General features: G+C 36.9%; 1 protein-coding gene across 3 annotated transcripts in view; it reads left to right on the top strand.

Annotated features, from left to right (window-relative positions):
• The window catches only part of LOC129375259 (glutamate receptor ionotropic, kainate 2-like), an 82,787-nt gene extending 73,046 nt beyond the window's left edge, over positions 1 to 9,741 (top strand). For 2 of the 3 annotated variants that reach the window (XM_055054217.1, XM_055054216.1), the window contains exon 16: positions 4,769 to 9,741. In XM_055054217.1, coding sequence (XP_054910192.1) covers positions 4,769 to 4,933 — 165 coding nt within the window. In that variant the 3' untranslated portion in view covers positions 4,934 to 9,741. The remainder of the gene's footprint in view (positions 1 to 4,768) is intronic. The other variant, XR_008607614.1, reaches the window with a different exon arrangement.
• Positions 9,742 to 21,042: the final 11,301 nt, after the last annotated feature.

Here is a 21,042-nt window from a genome sequence, read left to right as displayed (position 1 = left end):
GACATGTTGAGAGCTTTTTCTCTTCATTATACCAGAGTTCTGCAGCCTAGGAGACTTTTTGTTCATTCATTGTAACCAGCATGCAATCAAAAGCATTTTTGGTGAAAGAATTTTTAAAAATCTATGGTAAAGGTTTAAAACTTATACAATGGGTTGCTTGGGATTAAACCTGCCAGCAGTTATCATTGTGAATAATCGGAAATAAAATCAACTGTCTTACCGGCATTTACCTGACATTTGCTCATTCTCTTTCTGTCAAGTCTGGATTACTACATGTGGTAATATTCAAATGTTTGCTTTATATAGCTATGTATTTTCTGAGTCAGTCTTCAAATTAGAATAAATCACAAATAAAAGACAATCACAGCATAACACGGTAGTGGCTGCATCCTGCTTCCAGACTACTTTTTTTTTTACGTTTTTTTTTTTTTTCAAGGTTTATGAAATAATGAATTATGTAAGTTCTGACCTAGATTAATCATGCAAATACTAAAAATATGAAGATACCGGTTGTCTTCCAGCATACATCCAAATCTGAGAAGTTCTTAGTGAAAGGAAAATTGGTTTTAGAATCACATAGCTGAGTTCAAAACTAAGTGATAGTAAAGGGTTCTGGAAGAGAGCTGCACTCGCAGCCCTCTCTGATTTGTGTGGAGAACTTCTGCAAATTAGAGTGATCAAATATTCATAAGTAAAGCTCTGGGACGCTGATACAATCCTACCAAAGAAGACTGAATGCTGAAATTGAGTCAAAATACGCTTCAACAAAGTCGTAGCTTAAGGCTGTTCACACGTATACAACTGGGCTTTTTCCTATTTCCTTCCAAAACAGATCTGTTTAGTTTACAGTTGAAATGCACCAGGCTTGACGTATAAAGAGCAATGTTTGAAAATTGTTTATTAAGATATAATTTTCTTACGTTAGAAGTGTGCAGAAAATTAATTTTTTTTGTATTGTACTTAAACATTTACTGAAGGTGAATGTTACATTGCAAGTTTCTACACTGGCTTTCTCAAATCTCTTTCTTCAAGAGATTTGGAGGAAATCTGTAGGATTTTGCTTCTCACATCAGAGAAATGTGACCATGGCTACAATTAGTATCCACTCAGTTATGAAGACATTTCAGTGGAAATAAACAAAGGACACTTTACAAAGTTTTTACATATTCTCTCTGACAATATTTGCAAAGCTGCAGATTGCATGACTACCATCAGCCATGTAATCTCATTTAGCCAAATCACACAAAAGATTAGACAAGTTCATGGGCAGTACAGTGAGAGAGCTGGTATTCAAGAAGAGTCAACAACCCTGTTTGTGTTCAGCAGTTTGCTCTGCTCTCAGGGTTTCACAAATTGTTTTAGTTTAAGTTTTAGACAATTTATTTATGAGAACATTGTTTTCCTTTAAGAGGCATTTCCACTTAAGCTGTTCCAGTCCTACACCAGTACCAGTGGGCATTTAGCATCATTTCATTTTCCGTTTCTAAGCCCTGAACCACTCACCTGAGAAGCAGAAACAAGCAGTGCAGTGCCACCAATGCATTACTCGGCCAGAGGACAGAATCACATCAGGGGCGGGTTCCTGTAAAGCAACGTGTATAAATAAGTTAGTTTCACTTTCAGGCTCCATAATTTAGAGAGCAGCAATAAACAGATGAGCTTTAGCGACTCAGAAAGGTATAGCATAAGTTTGTCTCTTTCACAAACTGAAGAGAAGCCTAGACACTGCACAGAGATGCTTATACTTACTCTTTTGAGGTGAATTTATAAACACTGTTTGTGTTACTTTCCCCAGCTGGCACTAGAAATTCTGGCTTGACCTGGTGAATGTAACTCACATTTACGGCACGTTTATGGTTCCAAGTATGTCTTATAGAATGGATATGTCAGTCGGCATCCTAAGTATGAAGGAAACATTCTGTAGCTAAAACCAGTGATTACGAATTAGACTTATAGTATTAGGACGTTGGTTTGCACAGATTCTGAGATAAATATTGTGTTTTCAGAGGATAAACAGTCTCCCCTCCATGCCGATCCTCAACAGCAATTCAGAATACAGCAGATGGAAGCTGTTAAGAACTAACTCTTGCTTCAGCCCTGGTGTCATACTGGAACTGCCGTTCATACGGCACGTCGTTTCATTTTTTTTTTCATCATATAAAACAGACACCTTGTTAATAAATATCCACATAGTAGGAAACATTTAGAGCTCGCAGCTGCCGTCACTGTAAATAAGGCCACCTGAGTTAAATTATTACCATGAAAACGTCTTTTAATCAGCATATATTGCACCATCTTTCTTCCCCCTCAGGTTACGTTTCCAGAGACTATCCACCACCATCCGGGCCCTTAATATACGAGTGCACATTATTCATCAAGCAGAGTGGAGTATGTATTTTAGCGCACCATAATGTGTGCAATTGCATTTCCACATAATTGCCGAAGTCCCTAGATAGCGTTTTTTAATTATTTACATCTCAAGAATTAACATAGTGCAGCAGCTTCTCACTTTATAGCAGTAGTAATTATTTCTATCTTCTTTCTTTCTTTTTTTTTTCTTTTCTTTTTTTGCAGACTGCATATATTTCACAGCACATCTCAGCTATCATTAATCAAGAGCTTCAAGAGACTGGGTCACAATATTCAGTTGATTTGCAAATGCCAGGATTTTCTAGGCTTCCAAGGTGCTCTTAATTTGCATACAGACAACAATCTGCTGAACTCCCTGCCTGCAAACCTCCTTCTACCCACCTCACTTTTCACTACTTATTTCTATTTTCTCTGACACAGTTCTCCACTTTCCTAATCAATCTACTCCTTTAATTATTTATTTCCTAGCATATATATATAAAAGATTGTATTCTTATTCCAGACAAAAATATTGAATACATAGAAAATAAAATACCTGGAGCTTTCTATTGATATCTATCTCAAACACCCACACATATAAACAAACCGAAAAATAAATAAATAACAATGTCATATTTTTATGCTCTCTCTTTTCTTATATATCTTCTCCCCTCCCACAGCCTTTGAATTTGAATTACATCCTGCATAATTGGGTCAGGAATGCATGAGAATTGGATTTGCCAAAGTTGGCGCAAAGGCATATTGACATTTTATAGGATTTTACAGCACATACATAATTTAGGCACAACAGAATCTCGTATCGTAGAAGTTGCATAACACCAAGATATTTTAAACAGTTTACCAATATTTTTGGATTTAATCTTCTTAAGTGGGTTTTATGACCTCGAGGTGGCATTATTCTATTTTTTTTTTCATAATTCCTCTTGGATTTGGTTCTCGTCTGCGGGGCAAAGGCTGTAAGACAATAAGATCTTCAGATGACAATGATACTGACGGGCAAAAATGTTTAACAGAATTGTAAATAGATCTCTTCTTCAAATTCATTCTTAAGGATTTATACATTTGGGTCTGCTTTTCTTGCTATTCAAATCGATCTTAGATTTTCTCCCCCAGACAAAATATGCCAATTTTTATTTTATGCGCTTGCCAGCAAAATCTGCATTTTACTCCATTGTTGTCTTTTCCATCTTTAAATTGTCTCCAGTATTCCCAAATATTGCAGCAGCAATCAATGTCTTAACAAATATTACATCATTATTGTCAGCTCCTTGTCTCAAGCAGCTGCAACTGGAGCTTTAAACTCAGTTGGTTATTATTGCTTTTTAGCACTGAAGAGGCCTTAGAAAGTGTTTTTTTTTTCTTGGCTGTCAAAAAAGAGTAACTCAGTCTCTGTCACTTCAGTTTTATTGTCTATTCATAAGCACATAAATTTTTAGGGCTGCCAACCAAAACTTTATACAAACAGAAGCAGAAAGATTTTTTTTTTCACATAAGCTGAGATCCTGACAAAAAAAAAAAAAGGTAACCTCTAGCACTGGGGAAAGAAACAATGCACCTGAAACCAAATCCACCTCTGCTGCTTCTGTTTTTGCTAAAACCAGCATAAGAATGCAACATAGGAAAGAGCAATGCTCATGAGCCCTCAGTTTAAATGTTCTGGGTTATTTATTTATTTTTTGTATTGACCATTAACACATCAACCCTTTTCCAGAATGCTCGTCTCTGTCACTTCAGAAAACACACTTATTTTTGTGTATTTTGGGCTGTAATATTTGAGTATGTCTGGAAGATCTTTAATTGGTTGCTATGGAGAGAAAAAAAAAAGCTACATGATGAAACTCTGAACAGGCAACCAGCTGACTGAGTGAGGATGCATAGAACAGAATGTGCTGGAAGATGGAGAATGGGCAGTAATCTGAATGAAGCAACTATACCACAGCATAACACTGCAGCATTTACACCTGCAAGCAAGACACTGCTGTCTGTCTGACATCTCCATTGCAAGCTGTATGATTACAGCTGGATTGACACCAAGATTATTTTTATAGAATCAATAAAGTGACAGTTTTGCATAAACCTCCTGTTCGGAATTGTTTGCAAAGTTCTGAGTCAAGAACCAAAGCCAGATTTGAAGATATTTGTCAAATTTGTATTTGACGGGAAACAAATATAAACTTTGTGATTTTCTTTTCACTTCACAACTCTGTGGTATTTGGTGTTGGCCTCTGTCATGAAAACCATTGAAAGGCATTCAAATTTGTAATATGGAAAAGCATAAAATCCTACATTAATCCCACCTCACATCAATATTGATCTTGCTCAGTTTACATTGGTCAGATGAGTGTAACATAAAGAATAACTGCTCTACTTCTTGTCCTCCTTCTGTTTTCTTCTGCAGCGATCATTCTGCAGTGCTATGATGGATGAGCTGCGTGTTTCTCTGAAGTGCCAACGTCGTCTCAAACAAAAGCCTCAGCCGCCCGCCATCGTCAAGACAGAGGAGGTCATTAACATGCACACGTTCAACGACAGGAGACTCCCAGGAAAGGAAACCATGGCATGAAAACTGACAACGCCCTGAAACATTCCCCTCAATTAAAATCACCGAGGGGAGACAGGGGTCAAATTAACGCAGACTAGACCAGGGGCTGAGGTTAGCAGTAACAACAGGATTTCTTTTTGAACCAACATGCTTATGTAGACCGATGTTTCCTGTGGAAATACAGATACTTGAGAAGTGTCACCTCACTGTGACCATTACTTTTTGAAGGGAACTGGAAACGGCGGACTCTCTCCCAGGCTGGGCGGGTGACACGCGTAAACCTCAAAACGGATTCAAGCAGGTTTGGGACAAAAGCGTTTGCTGGTTCACACCGGAAGTGGATTTAAACACAAACACACATGTATACACAGACACGCATACTGTCGTTTCACACTCTTTACTGCTGTGCATAAGGGAGGACTCAGTTCGAACGATGAATTTGGTTGTAGTTTTTCTGTTGTTGTCAATGCCCTTTGTCTTACTTCCATGTCTGTGGCCCCTTCCTTCAGTGGCTTGAGTTTCTCTTCAATCATTTAAAGCAAACACTAATTTCATACCAAAAAATTAAAAAGTAGTCAACACCATCTGGGTTATTATGAACTGATGTATAAAAGTGATAATTAGTTTGGAATCATCTATGCTGATCTTGTCAAATACTGTCATTTTCTTCGATATGTGCCAAAGTTCTGCCATTGTGAAGAACTTCCTACCACGCCTGTTTCTGTTTTGACGCCTCTAGAAGCAATGTAATCTGTCAAGCTCCTGACTCATGTCGCCCTTAAACACTGTCAACGGTTTTCACTCTGTATCGGTTGTTGTTTAAAAGGTGGAATTTCTACAAAAGTGTTCGTTTTTGTACAAGAACAACGAAGTTTTGTAGTACTTTGTATCATATAGTAGCCCCTCCCGTGGACAAAATATGTAGCAGATATCAACTCAGCCCTCGGACTCTTGACAACAAAGCTTCAGGCTCTGCTGTGTGGAGTACATTGCTTTCATCAATCTGCGATTCAGTCTTTTGTCTGCCACTCTCACGGGGGCCAGCGGTACATACTGTTTGGGGACAATGTAGTGGATTTTGGTTGGGGAGAGCAATAGAATTGTAAATGAAGAGTTCACAAAGTAGGCAAAGGCGGTGATTCATGCTGAAAAATTCAGCTCTTGTCCTATCAGCAGAGAGAGTGGGTAAATAACAGTAGCTATGATGAATCACCATGAAAGACATGGTAAAACATGCAAATGTTGCTTTTGTGGAATATAAATACAGCCGTAGTTTTGTAGATCTGTTGTACTACAATGACATTCTTTTTTTTTTAATGGTATGTCCTAAAAGTTTTATTTTTTAAACTAGTGGTACTAATAGGTTTGACATATGCGTATCAGAGACTTGAACATAAAAAGTACTTTGCTTAAATAACAAATTATATGGACAGACACAATTAAAATACTTATTTTAAAAGCTTTTCATCAATGAAAATCTGTTTTTAGTTATTATATAGTGTATATACTGCAAATATTTCTGACTTAGTTTGAAAATTATCACTTTTAGGACTCATATTTAGTGGCATCTCAATAAATTATAATATCATTGAAAAGTTAATGAATGTGGCTTACAGCTAAACCAAAGATCAGCTTCTCGTGAAATTTGAATACTACATAAAACACACTTAGCTGTCCATTGATACACCTGCATGCAGCACTCTCTGAATATCCAGTTTGTTTAGCAAGTACCTTTGGTAGCTTCGTGTGCAGGATGTCACTGAGTGTTTGTTTGACGACTGTCAAGTCCTTAATCTATCCCATGATTTCACAACATTTCTGTATTTCAAAAGGCTTTTTTCATACTCTGATGAGATCCCCAAGGTTTTTCTGAGAAACACAATTTTGGATGTCATTAGCTGTAAGCCATAATCACAAAATTACCAGAAATAAACACTTGAAACATATTAGTCTCTGTGTAATGAATGTGTAAGATGTGTCTCTCGCTTTTTTTAAAATGTAGAATTGCAAATGAATTCACTTTTCAGCGATAATCTAACTTACTGAGATGCACCTGTAAGTGACCTCAAAAGTGGGCCGTAATGATAGGGGTGTGAGTTGTATGAATGTTGAAAACAGTGCAGCTGCAGTCAATCGGATGGCGGGTATAATCAGGAGCTGCGAGGCGCTTGTATGTTGGATAGTAAATGTCCCACCTTAGCTCAAAAACCGGGCTGTGCTTCACTCATCTTTCCTCGAGTGGGCTTCATCATCTTGAGAGCTTGATGTTGATGATAGCTTGTGGGCTGAGCAAAATCATTTATCCGCTAATTGTCTCCAGATGTGTGTTATCTTCATGACCTAACACAAGCGCATTTGGTGCAACAACTCTTCCTGTCTGGTAACTCTGTTCCCTGTTGTGAAATGACAAGCACACTCGGTAGGTTACTGCTCCCGCTGCCCCCGTCTTGACCCGTTTGTTCAATTCATCTGGCATTACAGGTGTTAGAAGACACTAACGCCCACGCGCGACCCTCTAATCATCATACATTCATGGGTTAATTTAATTATATAAAAATTGACACGAGGGTTTATGTATGTAAGCTTTTGGTGATCTACTAGTGTTGCTTGTCATTTTCCATATAGCTATATCTAGTGGTGCAAACTAATTGAATTTCTGAAAACAATCTTCAATTGATTCCAAAGGCTTAGCGGTGAAATAAAGATAATAAAAAAAATTTAAAAAAAGCAATGTGAGCTCATGGAGTTTAACATTGATGCAAGGTTTTACAAAAACTGTCATTAAAAATGTCATAACTGTAGCTCTGCCTCATATTTTTCTGCACAACTCAAGGTAGTCTTTGGAAACAGATGTACTTTGCAAAAGTTTTTTTTATAATTGCTGTGACTTTCTGGTGTGTTTCCACATCGTTACGAAGTAGCCTGTCGTTAATTTGTTTTTGATAATTAAGGTAGAATCAACCAAATAGTCACTCTTTTGAACTGTGGGAGGAAGCTGAAGCCCCAGGAGAGAATCCACACATTCACGGGTAGAACGTGCAAACTCCATGCAGAAGAACCACAACCTGGAATCTGAACCCAGAACTTTCTTGTTGTGAGGTAAAAATGCGTTTGTGCCTCCATGTAACTGTGTATATACTAAGTTATCTTAATTCAGTAATCCTACTTGTTTATGTCAAAAAAAAAAAATGAAGTCTTGTTTTAAGCATATACTGCACAATGTGTGTGGGACAAAGAAAGAGCAACACATGAGAAATGAAGCAGGTAAAATCTAAAAAATAATTCTAAAAAACTGTTAGTTCATTTGACTATCAAGTCTTAAAAGATTGCAAAAAATTGTCTTTTTGTCTCTTAAGTCTTCAGACAATTTGTAACTAGCAACTTGAGGCAAAGACAACTGAATCATATTTTCTTTGTTGAATCCATAAAAAACTAGATTTTAACACCAACAAACTGCTTATCAAGAGCTATAAATTGAAAATCTGACTTCTTCTGGCTAACCTGAAGAAAGAAATGTTTTTCATAATTATATTTGTTTTTTTTTTATTATTTTCTGAAATATACACAGCATTTCAACATAGGATACAATGCCTTTCCACAAACCCTTCATCAGGATTATTTTGGTGATGGATCCAACAGAGTAGTGCGATTGCTGTAAATCAGAAGAAAAGTACAGGAACATTTTGACATCTAACAACATTAAAACCATTGCATGTTTTTGTTTTGAGACATCAATATGATGTAGAATCTCCCGCTGAACTTAAAAGTCCTTTAGCTAGGCCACTACTGACTTTACCCGTGTAAAACTGGCATTCTGCCTACCCCTTTATTGTAAAATAATTCAAGATCAATGAGGAGCAGAGCAGTATGTCAACATCAATGCTCAAGTCTTTTCACAGATCCTCAAGTGGCCATTGCTCTGGACGTTGAGTGGGCAATTCTAATAGTGGGCGATTAATAAGTTTAATTCAAGCCACTCCACCCTTTTTGCTGGCTGAATGTTTAGTAACTGCTCATTTGGAAGGGGAAGTTCTCCCTCTCCACCCTCGTCCAAGTCTCAAGTGTTTTCCATCTTCTGACAGGTTTTCTTTCAGAAAGGCCAAGTATTTATCTTCAGCATCTTCCCACTAACTCTCACCAGTTGGTGGGAAGATGTTGAATAAAAACATCCGCACAGGATGATGCAGCCAACATCATATTTCACAATGGGAAAGGTATTTACAGGGTTTTAATTTTTCATCAGACAAAACACTTTGCTTAAAGAAAAAGCTCAAAAAATCTTAGAAAAGTCTTAACTGTACAGGAAAAATTCTTCCTTGTTCTTGTTTTACGCCCTACATGTAAAATATGAAAAATTGCACAGAGAAATATTTAAGGCTTTCTTTTGATCACAGATTTCTTCAAATTTGTGGAGCACATGACAAGTACATTTGGCGGATGATCCCACCAGAGCTGTTGCTCCTCCAGAGTTACCATGCCTGCTTCTCTTATTGAATGATTCAGACTGAGTTAACTGACATGTCAAAACATGAAGTGCTTTTTTTATGATAAAAATGCTTTAAACCTGCAATTTGATTCCTGATCTGCCTGGTTTGTTATTTTGGTTTTTAAGATGCTGTTTTACAAGGTTCTGAATATAAATGGAAGCTATGCTTTTATGGTTTATCATTTCAAAAATATCTAAAGTATAATTTTACTTCTGCAGCACAACCAAGGGCATAAAACCCTGATTGAATTGCATTTAATTTCACAGTTTTAAAGTGATAACAGGTGTGTTTCTTTTAGCCTGGCATGTTAATCTGTCATTAAATTATGTTGTTTATTTCTAAGCACACGACTCAATATTTTGTGAGAGTTGGGAAAAAAAGGGAAAGTGATCAAGACCACTTAAAGTGTTTCAAGAAACTTTTGCTCCTTAAGATGTAAAGAAACAAAATAAAGAAAAGAGAAAAAAATCTGGAGTTCTGTGGAGTGAAGCCTCCTCATCTATTATCATGAATATACTCCTCAAAATATAATCAAATATCAGATTAATTGACTAATTCCCCAAAATAGTTGATTTAATGACTGAATGAATGGGTTATAGTTGAACTGTAAGTGAAGACAAACTGAAAGCATGTATGACAGACATACATGCTTTCAGTTCTTTTTTTTTTTTAACTTGCTCCCTGGCTGCCTGTGTAATCTTTCCCTTGGTGGTGCAACTTACACAGGATTTTCTAGAAGTTGCCATGAAAAACCGTCTCTGCATCTGCAGCTCTGCTGCCACCACACAAACGGCCACCCCTGTTCGCCCTCCAAAGTGACAGGGAAGGTCAGAGCACGCTTCAGTGCGTTCAGCAGGGACCGTTTAGTCTGTCACACTTATTTCCATCATATTAAATCTTCTTCCTCCTTTTCCTAAGTGGTCATTGGGAAGGTATCCTTGGATAACATCTTGTTCATCAGACAATTAATGGCTGGGATTGCATTGTAGACAGAATATTGCTTTCTGAATGTGACTTTGGTTTGTCACACAGATATCATAAGTAAATTGAGTCCGTCAAGAAAGATCTTCAAGGAGGACATTGGCTCCGCTGCTCATTCCCTGTGGTTCAATAATTTATGATGACAGGTCGCAGATTAATAGCATGTAAGTCTGCTTGATTATTATTATTTAACTTTTTTGCCAAGAGTACATCCATGTACAGACTCTTGGTGTAATGCAAAGTCTTCAAAAGATCGAATGTGATAAAGTTTAGTGAAGATGAGAAATTTTGGGTTGAAAATGTCTATGTAACATCTGTAAACTTTTAACCAGTCTCTGATACTCAGGTACGTTCCAGTGGCTTCAGCTACTTCCATGTGTTCAGGGTTAAATATCCTTCCTTCATATCACTACTATGTTTTTATGATGTCTCAGGTTTGGCTGGGCATTTTTAGAAACCTTGACAGGAAATTGTATTTAGTTTTTTGATAAGCTGCTCTTAATTTATTTATCTAGCATGGAGCTGAGAAGATCTGCGCTTGGAAGGACTCTGTCAAGACAAGAAATAATATTTTTATCCCAGAGTTGCAGTGGTAAGTCTACAACTATGGTTCTGTTTTTAACACTTATTAGGTGGGCGACTATTAAATTTTGTGGCAGGATTTAGAATTTTAAACTGATTAATTTGGTCGTAGACATAGCAAAGCCATTTTCATGAGTGCCCTCCCTAACCCCTGAAATTTCATATCCAAGTCTTATTAGTGTGAGGGTTGACAAAAAAAGGAAGATTTTTCTTTTTTTATTATTATTATTAAAGCTAATAAAGTGCCATATTAAAGTGTGTGAGTGGGCTTAGCGTGGTCTGATTCTGCAGGCACTTGTGTAATGTGCTCAGCACTGATACATAATAGTGGTGTGAATACAGCAGTCTACTGTATTTGCATACCTTTCTTTGTGCAAAAAACAAGCAGTAAAAAAAAAAATAAAAAAGAGCGGACGGGGTGTATGCAGCACACGACACATCAGGATAGAAATGGCTTAAATGCGGTTTGTGTTAGAGCAGCTTTGATTGTGCCATAATAAGAAGAGAAGATGACAGAGGAAATTAAGAAAAAAAGCTGCAAGCTAATCTGCATGATGATGATGATGAATATGTTGTCTCCAGCATTTCTCTGCATTGCCTTTCTGTCTGCTGGCAGGATTCCAACATAAGCTAGTGGAGTCCCTCGTTTTCCTTCAAAAATGTGACTTGTATTCAGAGATTCTTTTTTTCACCTTTTAATGGAGATTGTGTCTCAGGGGGAAGTTTAGTTGTCGAACAATTGAAATTGTCTTTGTTCAATTTCAGGTTTGATGTCACCTTTGGCAAGGCACTTAGCCCTGATCTGCGTCATAGTATTTGATCAAATGATGTATGTGTGGCTCTGGTTTAAAAATATTTTAGGAGTTATAACTAGAACAACATAGATGGAATTCCTTGACCGTTGATTCAGAAAATTGACTATAAAATGCAAAAGGGGAAGTGACTTCACAGCTTTTTGAACAATGAACAAAAGCTGCAGATGGGAATAAAGTGAGGGTAGACTATACTGCCAGGGAGATTAAGGACACAGAATTAGTGTTCAATAAGATATAACAATACTGCATTCTTTTCTCTTTTCTGTGAAAAGAAAAATTCTGCAAACTTTTGAATTTAAGGCAGCTTCAAAATACCTAAATACCTGAGAAACTCTTGAACCAAGAGTCAATTTGTTATCAATTGGCAGTACAAGATCTAAGGGTCTCGGATGTTCACTGCACAGGTTTCTAGTCAATTGTTGGGCAACACTGGGCAACCATTGCATACACTCAGACCTGAGGGCAATTTATAGAGGGCATGAGGCATTTACCTAAAAATAACCTATGTATTCATAGGGAGATCATACAAACGCTATAGAAGGTCCTTGCTAGTATTCAAACCTAAGTCGTTTTGGCTGCATTGATTGCCTCAGCATGCAGTCCTTCAAGTAAAAATGAAATGCATAATGAAACGACATCCTTCAATCAATCAAGTGGTGCCAGTGGGAAAGATAGAAGACATAGCGCTAAAAAAAGCTTTGTTCTGATGAAGTGCTGTTTTTAATTTGGCCATGATTCCAGCACTTGGTATTTTATCACATTTGAAAGCTGCTGCAGTGGGTAGTTCTTCATCTGTGGACATTTTGGTGCTTTGGAAATTAGCTTTAGTTTCTTCTTGTGAGCTCAGCCTGTATAAAGGGAATTACAATAAAAGGGGAACCGACTATAAACCACACTTGGGAGCGTCCCCCATTTTTCCCTCCTGCACCTACAACAAGAGGGGAGTTCAGTGCAATAAATGTTGGCCAAAAACAAAATTTAAATGATCTGCTTCAAACTACAGTGGTTTCTTTTGTGTGTGACCTGAATGTGAGTTTTCCCGCTATTCAGGATGTGCAGGATATAAACTCAATTTTAGCTGCAAATGAGTTTAAATTTAAAAGAATGATCCTCTGTGTCTTGAAGCAGTTCTTTTGGTTGTGGTTGCATATCCAAATGTCTTTTCTCCCAGTGGCAGATGTGTTGTGGTGGGTGGCAGCTGCAGAATGGAGGAGCACAGATTGCTAAGTGATTCACCCTGCTCCTGGCATCTCCGTTACCCCATGAGTCTTTTCACTGACAGTGTTTTCATTTCTATTGGCTTCATGTGTAACTAGCATGGTTTGGTGCTTTGACAGCTCTGTCGGGGAAATGACAATTCAGGTCTCCTTGCTTAGAGGTTATTTCCTCTGCTGTGACCCGCTCTGCGGGAAAAAACGGAGGGACCCCGGCTGAACATGACACAGGATCACATTTTTTGAAATGCACATGTTGCTGGTGCTCAGTCTGATAAAAATTTCTGGCCCGATGTTACAAATTAGCTCCGCATCTGATGGCATCTGCTGCCCCTTTATGCACACACCAGAAATAACAGTGTTGAGTGTTGAATTGGTCACATTTTCTGAAGTGTGAATTGTATTTTGTTCACTGCTGTCAAATAGAATCCTCATCCCTTCTAAATATAAAAAATAAAAAATAAATAAATAATCCCCCTTTTGGTTCTCTCGAACAAATGTTCTGCCTCCTTCCCACTTCCTTCTGCCTTTGAGTCATTCATAGTGTTGATTCCACCTCTGGAGGAATACATCAGGCATAACGCCTTTTTCTTTCATCAGGGCATCAGCTTTAAAGTAATTTTCCTCCTCTCGCAGGGAGCCAAATGGAGACGAGAAGATGTCGATTCTCTCATCTCTTTGTCTGTCCCCTTTGATCTCTTCCAACATGAATTCCCAATGCACAAAAAGTAAATGCCCCCCCTTCCCACACTCCTCCTCTGCCCACACTTTCTCTGGAGCATGGTTGATCATACAAAATTGACCAGAAATGACTTCTAATGACCCTTGTGTTTTACTTGGAAAACAGAATACCCCCACAACACACTCCTTGCTATCATTATGCCTAGTGCATTTTAATGATGGATGAATTATTCAGGGTGTGCTTGTAGACATAATAGTCCAAACCGCTGATTCTGAGAACATCTTTATGAGCCCTTGTGAGAGATGAGAAGGATTTTGTGACAAAAGGACCAGGGCATAAGCAAAGGCGCACATGCTGGCGCGTATCATTGACTGTTGCATTTACAGTCAGCAGCTGTGATTTATGTTGTATTCCCTGTGCAGGAGCCCCCTCTATCTCAAAGAAAAGGTTAAAGCATACAGCCTGGAGGCAGTGCTACAAAGGTTAACATGCAGTTTAGGCACGCGGAATAGAGAAAAAGCATTGGGAAGATATGCAGTACCCTCTTCTCTTTGGCCTGAATGCTGCCTCTGATACCCCTAAACACCACAGAAGACCCTCTCTATGATGTTTAGTGGTATTTATCCTTCAGTTCTCTCTATCCTTGCCTTTTTAAACATCCAGCACCTAACACCATAAACACACCTGACCTTGACAAAGCCATCTCAAGAGATTGTATCTCAGAGAAAGAAAGAAATATGATGATGGGTAACCGAAGCAAACCGTAAACAGTGTTCATACCATCCAACGCCTAAAGCGGTGTGCTTAAAGATGTGCTCAGGAGAAAGTCAGTGAGACAGAGTGATGATTATAAAACACACACACGGTGCTAGACCATTAAAGAGGAGAGGGATAAAAGAGAGAGGGCTGTGAAGACACACCAGTGTCTTGGTGAGTCAGATGTGTTGAGGTGATTAATCTGTTTTGGCTGTCCTTCATAGGCCTGAGGGTGGGTAAATATTTAGCAGTGCTGGGCTGCCCCCTTTTGGAGAAAAGAGGATAATATATTTACAAAATGCATCATCCATCATCTAGTTCCTTGAATTTGCTATCAGTTTGAAATGTTTGCTGGCCATATTTGCTAAAATGTGTGGTTTGGAAGTAGCCTGATACTTCTTACACTCAACCTTTGTTTGTTTGTTTGTTTTACCTTTCAAAGATTATCAGTCTTTCTTAAAATATTGAAATTTGTTTTCATCTTACAGAAACTTTCATTCTGACAGATAAAAATATCAACTACCAAGCATAGTTGCATCATGTTTGCCTGCAAATGACCTATTATTCATGTAATGATGTCGATTTTCTTCTCTAATGGTAATGTTTTGTGATAACTTCATTTTTTTGTAGAAAAGTAATGACATCATGCAATCCGGTATACAGCAGACCTTTATTTCTTTTTGTACATCAGGCTTTAAAAAAAATACCACATTCTTCATCACTGATTTGTTGAAATAACTATCTTCATAGCTACAATGTATTAATGAATTTGAATAACATTTCAGACGTTGACGTGTAAAATCTAAAAAGTCCTTTACAACAAAACAGGCTTTGTTAGGCTACAAAATGATACCAGAAATATTGAGATACCGAATCTGAGATTTGTTTACCGATTTCTGAACATCTTGGAGCAATAATACATACTTTAATCTTTAAGTGAAACATTAAAGACATTTAAAAATCCAATCCAGACTTCACAGGGAAAAAAAGCAGTACACCAATACTGAGACAAATAATGATTGAGGAACATTTTCCCAGTTCAAAAGCAATCAGTGCTTTAATTTGACAGAAACGGAGCATAAAGACTCTCTGGCCACAATGTAGATATTAAAAACACGTACAAAACATGGAAACAGAGAGATTATTCATCAGTGCATAAAAGGATCTGCACTTGGCTGAAGTTAAAAAGGTCCCCAAAAGGTACAATGTTCAGCTACGGCTTTTACACAAACACTTCTGAAAGTCGGTTTATTACAATAAAAGACAAAAAAGGAAGAGCATATTGTATCTGAAACATGGATCAGCTGTCAAAGGCAGCTGAAGGTTGAGGTATGTGAAGTCCAGTATATTTGTCCAGCTACTAACCAATTCCCATGTCTTTGTACATTCTCTCTGCTGAGGAGCGTTTGATAACTCACTGCTCTGGATATTTAAGTGTTTACATTTATCATTAAAAATTAAAAATATTCAAAGAATTTGAACTTAGAAATGAGTTTTTGAGGCACAAACCAAAACATTTAGAGAATGCATTCATTGCTAAGACCAATTTATCTGAAATTAAATATTGTGACGTAAGTAAATTAAAATACTGTTTTCTCTTTTACCTGTGATAACTTTCACTGGCTTTTATAATTCTGGTGGGGGGGAAAAAATTGCACAAATGTATTTAAAACAAAGAAAGTTATCTAAAAGAAATTTATTATGGATCCTTAAAAACTTACGTGAATATTTTATGCATTATGATAACTTTATGATAACTTGCTAAAATATCATTGAGTGATGTTTAGAATACCAAAAAGATGCCACTATGTAGCCATTTTCAGCTCTACTGAGAAGACATGACTTTTTGGGGGGTAAAACATGGATTGTGCCAGAGGCTGTTTGATGCATATAAAGTTGAGTTTACTCAGCAGTTTCCTGCTCTACAATATTTTCTCTGATCAGATTGTAATTGATTATCGGATAAATACTGCTGTGTTTGTCTCGGGAGTCAGAACTCGTAGCCGGGAATGATGCCACACCCGAGTTGAGTGTGTTCTAGTTGCAAGTTAGAAAACCAGTGGGATTTAATAATTGTGTTGGTCCTACACACTACAAGCTATTAATATATCTTTGTCCGTTTTAAGTGTTCAAACACACACAAATGTTTTTTTTTTTCAAATAGACATTTTACAGCACTATATATACACCACTGGTTTATTGAGATGTAAACACAACACAAAAGTGCTAATAAATGGTTTATATCAGCAATTTTCACAACATTTTATGACTGTATTATATCAGGCTCGAGGCTGTTCCATGAGCTTTGACTATCCCAATCATTATCTTAACATTAGGGGTTGCTCTTCTTTCACTAAAAATCAACATTTCAAAGGTCAAACGTTTTCCACACAAAAACTTCAAATCCAAATGAAGTGAGCTGCCTGTCTAGACAGAAATTGAAGGTTCTTCTCCATCAATAGGCAATGACATAAGAAATGTCTAACAAATAACTAAAGGGTTATTTTAAAGGATTTGAAGAATTATTTCTGCCAGACAGAGGTGAGTTTAACACTGGATCCTTTCAGTGGTCTGTAGAAATTACAAGGCAATAAACTTCACAAAATAATGAACCAATTCAAACAATCAAGGGCATTTTGAAGAAGCATTATAAACAATCCTAGCTATCTCAAATAAAACAAGATTTATTTGAGATAAAAAAGGACGTTCTTTGCAAACAAAGAATTAAATAATTTTCCTGACAATGAGGAAAAAGGCCTTTTTCTTGTCGCTTCATAAACAAACAAAAAAAAAAATAGTTGCTTGGTATGATGCTCCTCAATGTAAGTTCCTTAGCAAAAAAACACAAAACATTGCATGGAATCCTTTAAACTTTTTTCTTGCTCTGTTGTGTCTTTAAATTTCCTTTAACATCATCAGATTTTCATTAGCCATATGCAGAATCAACATTTTTTATGATTTCATGTTTTATGCTTTTTTTTTTACTTTAAAGTACACATAATTCAATACTTAAGGCAGTTGAGAAAATAGCAACGCATAGGAGGAAAAAAAAACTAAATCTGAAATGTCTTACACTTTATGCTGCCTTTAAAAACCACACATTGTTAATTTGTGCCATCAAATACATTAGTCAGTAGTTTCAGTGCTTTTTAATAGATATTTCCCCCCCACTCACCAACGGATTTTCTCCAATTTTATAAACTTTTTTTTGGCAAACCTAAATGTTTCAAATCCTCTATATAATAGACAAACATAATTGAAATAAATACAAAATTAAGTTTTGAAATGATACCTTCATTTATTCAGTGGGAAAATATTTTCCCTTCCATTTACGACGCCTTGTTGTGACAGCAACTGCCACTAAGTGTTTGGAATGATTGGCAATAAATTTTTATTTTCTAGGCACAGACTGCAGTTTAAGGTATCGCCATCACACTTAAACCAGTGTGATTGTCCATGAAGGTTAGGGACGATTCCATAACCTCCATTTTGTATTTCTGAATTGGAATTGTTAGCATGCATTGGATCGCCATCCTGCTGCATGTGGTAGACATTTTTCTACAAGATCTTCTGGCAGAGATAAGAATTCATCCCCATTCAAACACTAAATCAGTTTGTTTTTTTTACCTCCTGGATAAGTGTTAGCGTGTTCTTGGAGTGATTTTTGTAGGCTGCCTCTCAACCCCAGGGAAGGTTACATTTTCTTCTGGAATCTCAAAGCACTGGAAATTGATAAAAACTGATAGGCGTTAATCATTTTTCTCTCTTTTTTTTTGCTCTTGAATTGTTTCAAATTGTGGCAGGATGTGATGACTTGTGAGATTGTATTTGTCGTCAGACGGGTTCAGTTGTGGCAGGAGAACTTGAACCAGAAAATGTAATTAATCACAGTTATGATTTAACAGGGGGCTCTATAGACATCCTCCCTTAATCAAATTTTTGGGGAAACTGCTTTCTGGATTTACTCTGTTTGTAAAGAAAATTGTGTTTATGATCTGAAACATTTAGATGTGGAAAACAAATCTAAAACCAGGAGTACAGGAGAGAAAGTTTTTCAAAGCACTGTAAACTGATCAAGATCAAATATTAAAGCTAACAATAACACTGGAAAATCATGTTTGTGTATACATCCCAGAGCTCATCTGGCTTTCTGTCCCATGTGCAGGTCCACAGTCATTTTCTCTGTTGATTTTGAAGAGTAACACTGTTTTTATACGCAACTTTAATCTCTTGAATTCAATAACACTTTTAGGAATGTCACTAAATGAAAACAAATCACGTTTAGTACAAAACCTACAGATTTTTAAGAGTAAATGTTATTGTCTCCAGTATATTTAAAACAAATAAGCTTGCACGAATGTTATCATTAACCTCAATTAGCAATATCTAACAGAAACAACTTTTGATTATCTTTAGCTGTGAAAATGGCTGACTAAGACCATTACCATGGAGTCTGCAAACAGGTAATAATATCTATTTGGTAACAAACTGATAAAAACAAAAAACACAGGGAATCTTTGCTCAAGTGCAAATCTATTCTTTTTCTCCTTAGGCAAATCATCACCAAGTTGTTGTAAAAAAGACAGTCAAGATACAATGCAAAGTCAAAGTCAAAAAAACAGTCGTAGTATCTTAAAAATGAGTCTCACAACCATAAAATATTACATTTGTGAATAGCTAGCCCAACAAGCTGAGGTAAACTCACTGGCTTTGTGCAAAGTAATGGTTATTCACTCATTACTCGCAGATTTGAGATCTTGCGAAAGCTTTTAGGAAAAGCGGCAAGTAAAAAGAAATAAATGACGGAGAAACAAGTGAAAAGCCACATCAGGGCTGATTTCTTAAAAGCATCGTGACACAAAGTAATGATAATTAAAAAAATAACAGCATGGAGGAGGCATGCGACCTGGGAGCAGGTTAGGAGCCTGTTGAGGAATAGTGCTAATGAGGTAGTTTTTTTTTTTTTGCTGTAAACAAAAAAGCAATAGTTTTCCAGTATAAAAAAAAAAATCTGGAAAGGAAGACGGGGTAATCTGTGGCAACACAAAATACTGACTATGACGATTATTATACAAACTAATAATAATAATACAGCTCGATTAAAAAATAACAACAAAAAAACCCAGAAACCAACAGCTATATGTAACTCAGGAGGTAGTTGCTATCATCAGTAAGTGAACTGGTTATATGTCTCTTCGTCGCTGCTTAAGAGTTTGTGGAGCCCGTCAGTGGATGATTCCCAAAAGAACAATAAACACTTGTTTGCTTTTTTTTTCTTTGCTTTTTTTTTTTTTTTTTATTTTTTTGTTAATTCCCTGAGACGAGTTCATCATCCTGAGAGGAGCTGTGTTTAAAAATGTAAAAAATATGTAATACAAAAAGATGTTTCCATAGAGATTTAAGCATGAGTTGCAGTTTGGTCAACCAGTTTGTTTTTTTTGTTTTGTTTTGTTTTGTTTTTTCTGCCAAGCTGCATTTGTTATTTGATTTTCAATGCACGCACACATTCAAAGCTGTATATTATTTAGAAAACGCTTTGCTGCACTTTTAACAAGAAGTTGCTCTATTTCCGAAAAAGCAAACACTTCAGCAAGTCTTAACTTTAAATGCCTTCAAGAAAAGGAAAAACAAACAAACAAACAAACAAAAAAGCCAAACCTCTTTGGTATAGAAATATACCAAAAAAGTTGGTTGTCTTTACAGAGCTTTTCTAAAGCCCACATGCCAGTTTGATATACTTGTACAAAGTTATTTGATTTGTCAGAACATTAAGATACAACTCCAAAGCGACCTTACGTGACCTTTGTGAGGAGTCGACTTCAGATGAGCTCTTTTCACATTCAGTATGGTCAAAGAAGAGTTGTTAGGGTCAGTAAGTGCCACTAAAGCCATAACGTGTTTGGGATTCAAGTTATACCAAAAGCAACACAATCCGTCCGGCTTTTTCTCCCTCCACTGTTTTGAGACTGGAGCAGCAGCAGCAGAGACGTCATCCCATCACCTGACTGGTGCTGACTGACAAACGCTAGGCACTGACGGATGAGGAAAATATGGTTTGACTTTACTGAAAAACATTTTTAAAAAAACACTAAGAGAGTAGACATTGTCGACATTCACTTCCCGAAGGAAGAAGTTGTGAGGTATCATGTGAGTAAGCAGCTATGATAATGAGGTTATGCTAGAAACTACACCTTCAAGGTGAGTTTTGTGCTGTGACCATGCAATGCCTTGCAAATGTGTTATGCCCTTTACACTTTGACACAACTTCAATGAATATCATTAGGGTTTTTTGTGGAAGGGCAGGAGTAAGACATATATTAGATTATCTAAGAATCAACAAAGTGTGGTGTGTATTAGTACTCAGCCCCCCTTCAGTCTGACAACTCTCAAAAAAATCTATCTTATAAAACTTGGAAGTATTTGATGGGAAGATGGATGGAGCTAAAATACGGGATAGTCCAGGAAAAAAAGAAAGAAAAAAAAACACTTGATCCTTGAGGATCACCTTTCAACAAGACGGCAATTAACACAGACAGAGCTCCTATAGTTCAGATCAAAGCATATTGGTATTTTGGAATGGCCTAGTCAAAGACCAAAGCAAAATCCATTTGAG

This window comes from Poeciliopsis prolifica, unplaced genomic scaffold (genome assembly GCF_027474105.1).
Source record: "Poeciliopsis prolifica strain line A6 unplaced genomic scaffold, Auburn_PproV2 SCAFFOLD039, whole genome shotgun sequence".
NCBI classification, from domain to species: Eukaryota; Metazoa; Chordata; class Actinopteri; order Cyprinodontiformes; family Poeciliidae; genus Poeciliopsis; species Poeciliopsis prolifica.
This window is presented reverse-complemented; position numbering and strand designations above follow the sequence as displayed.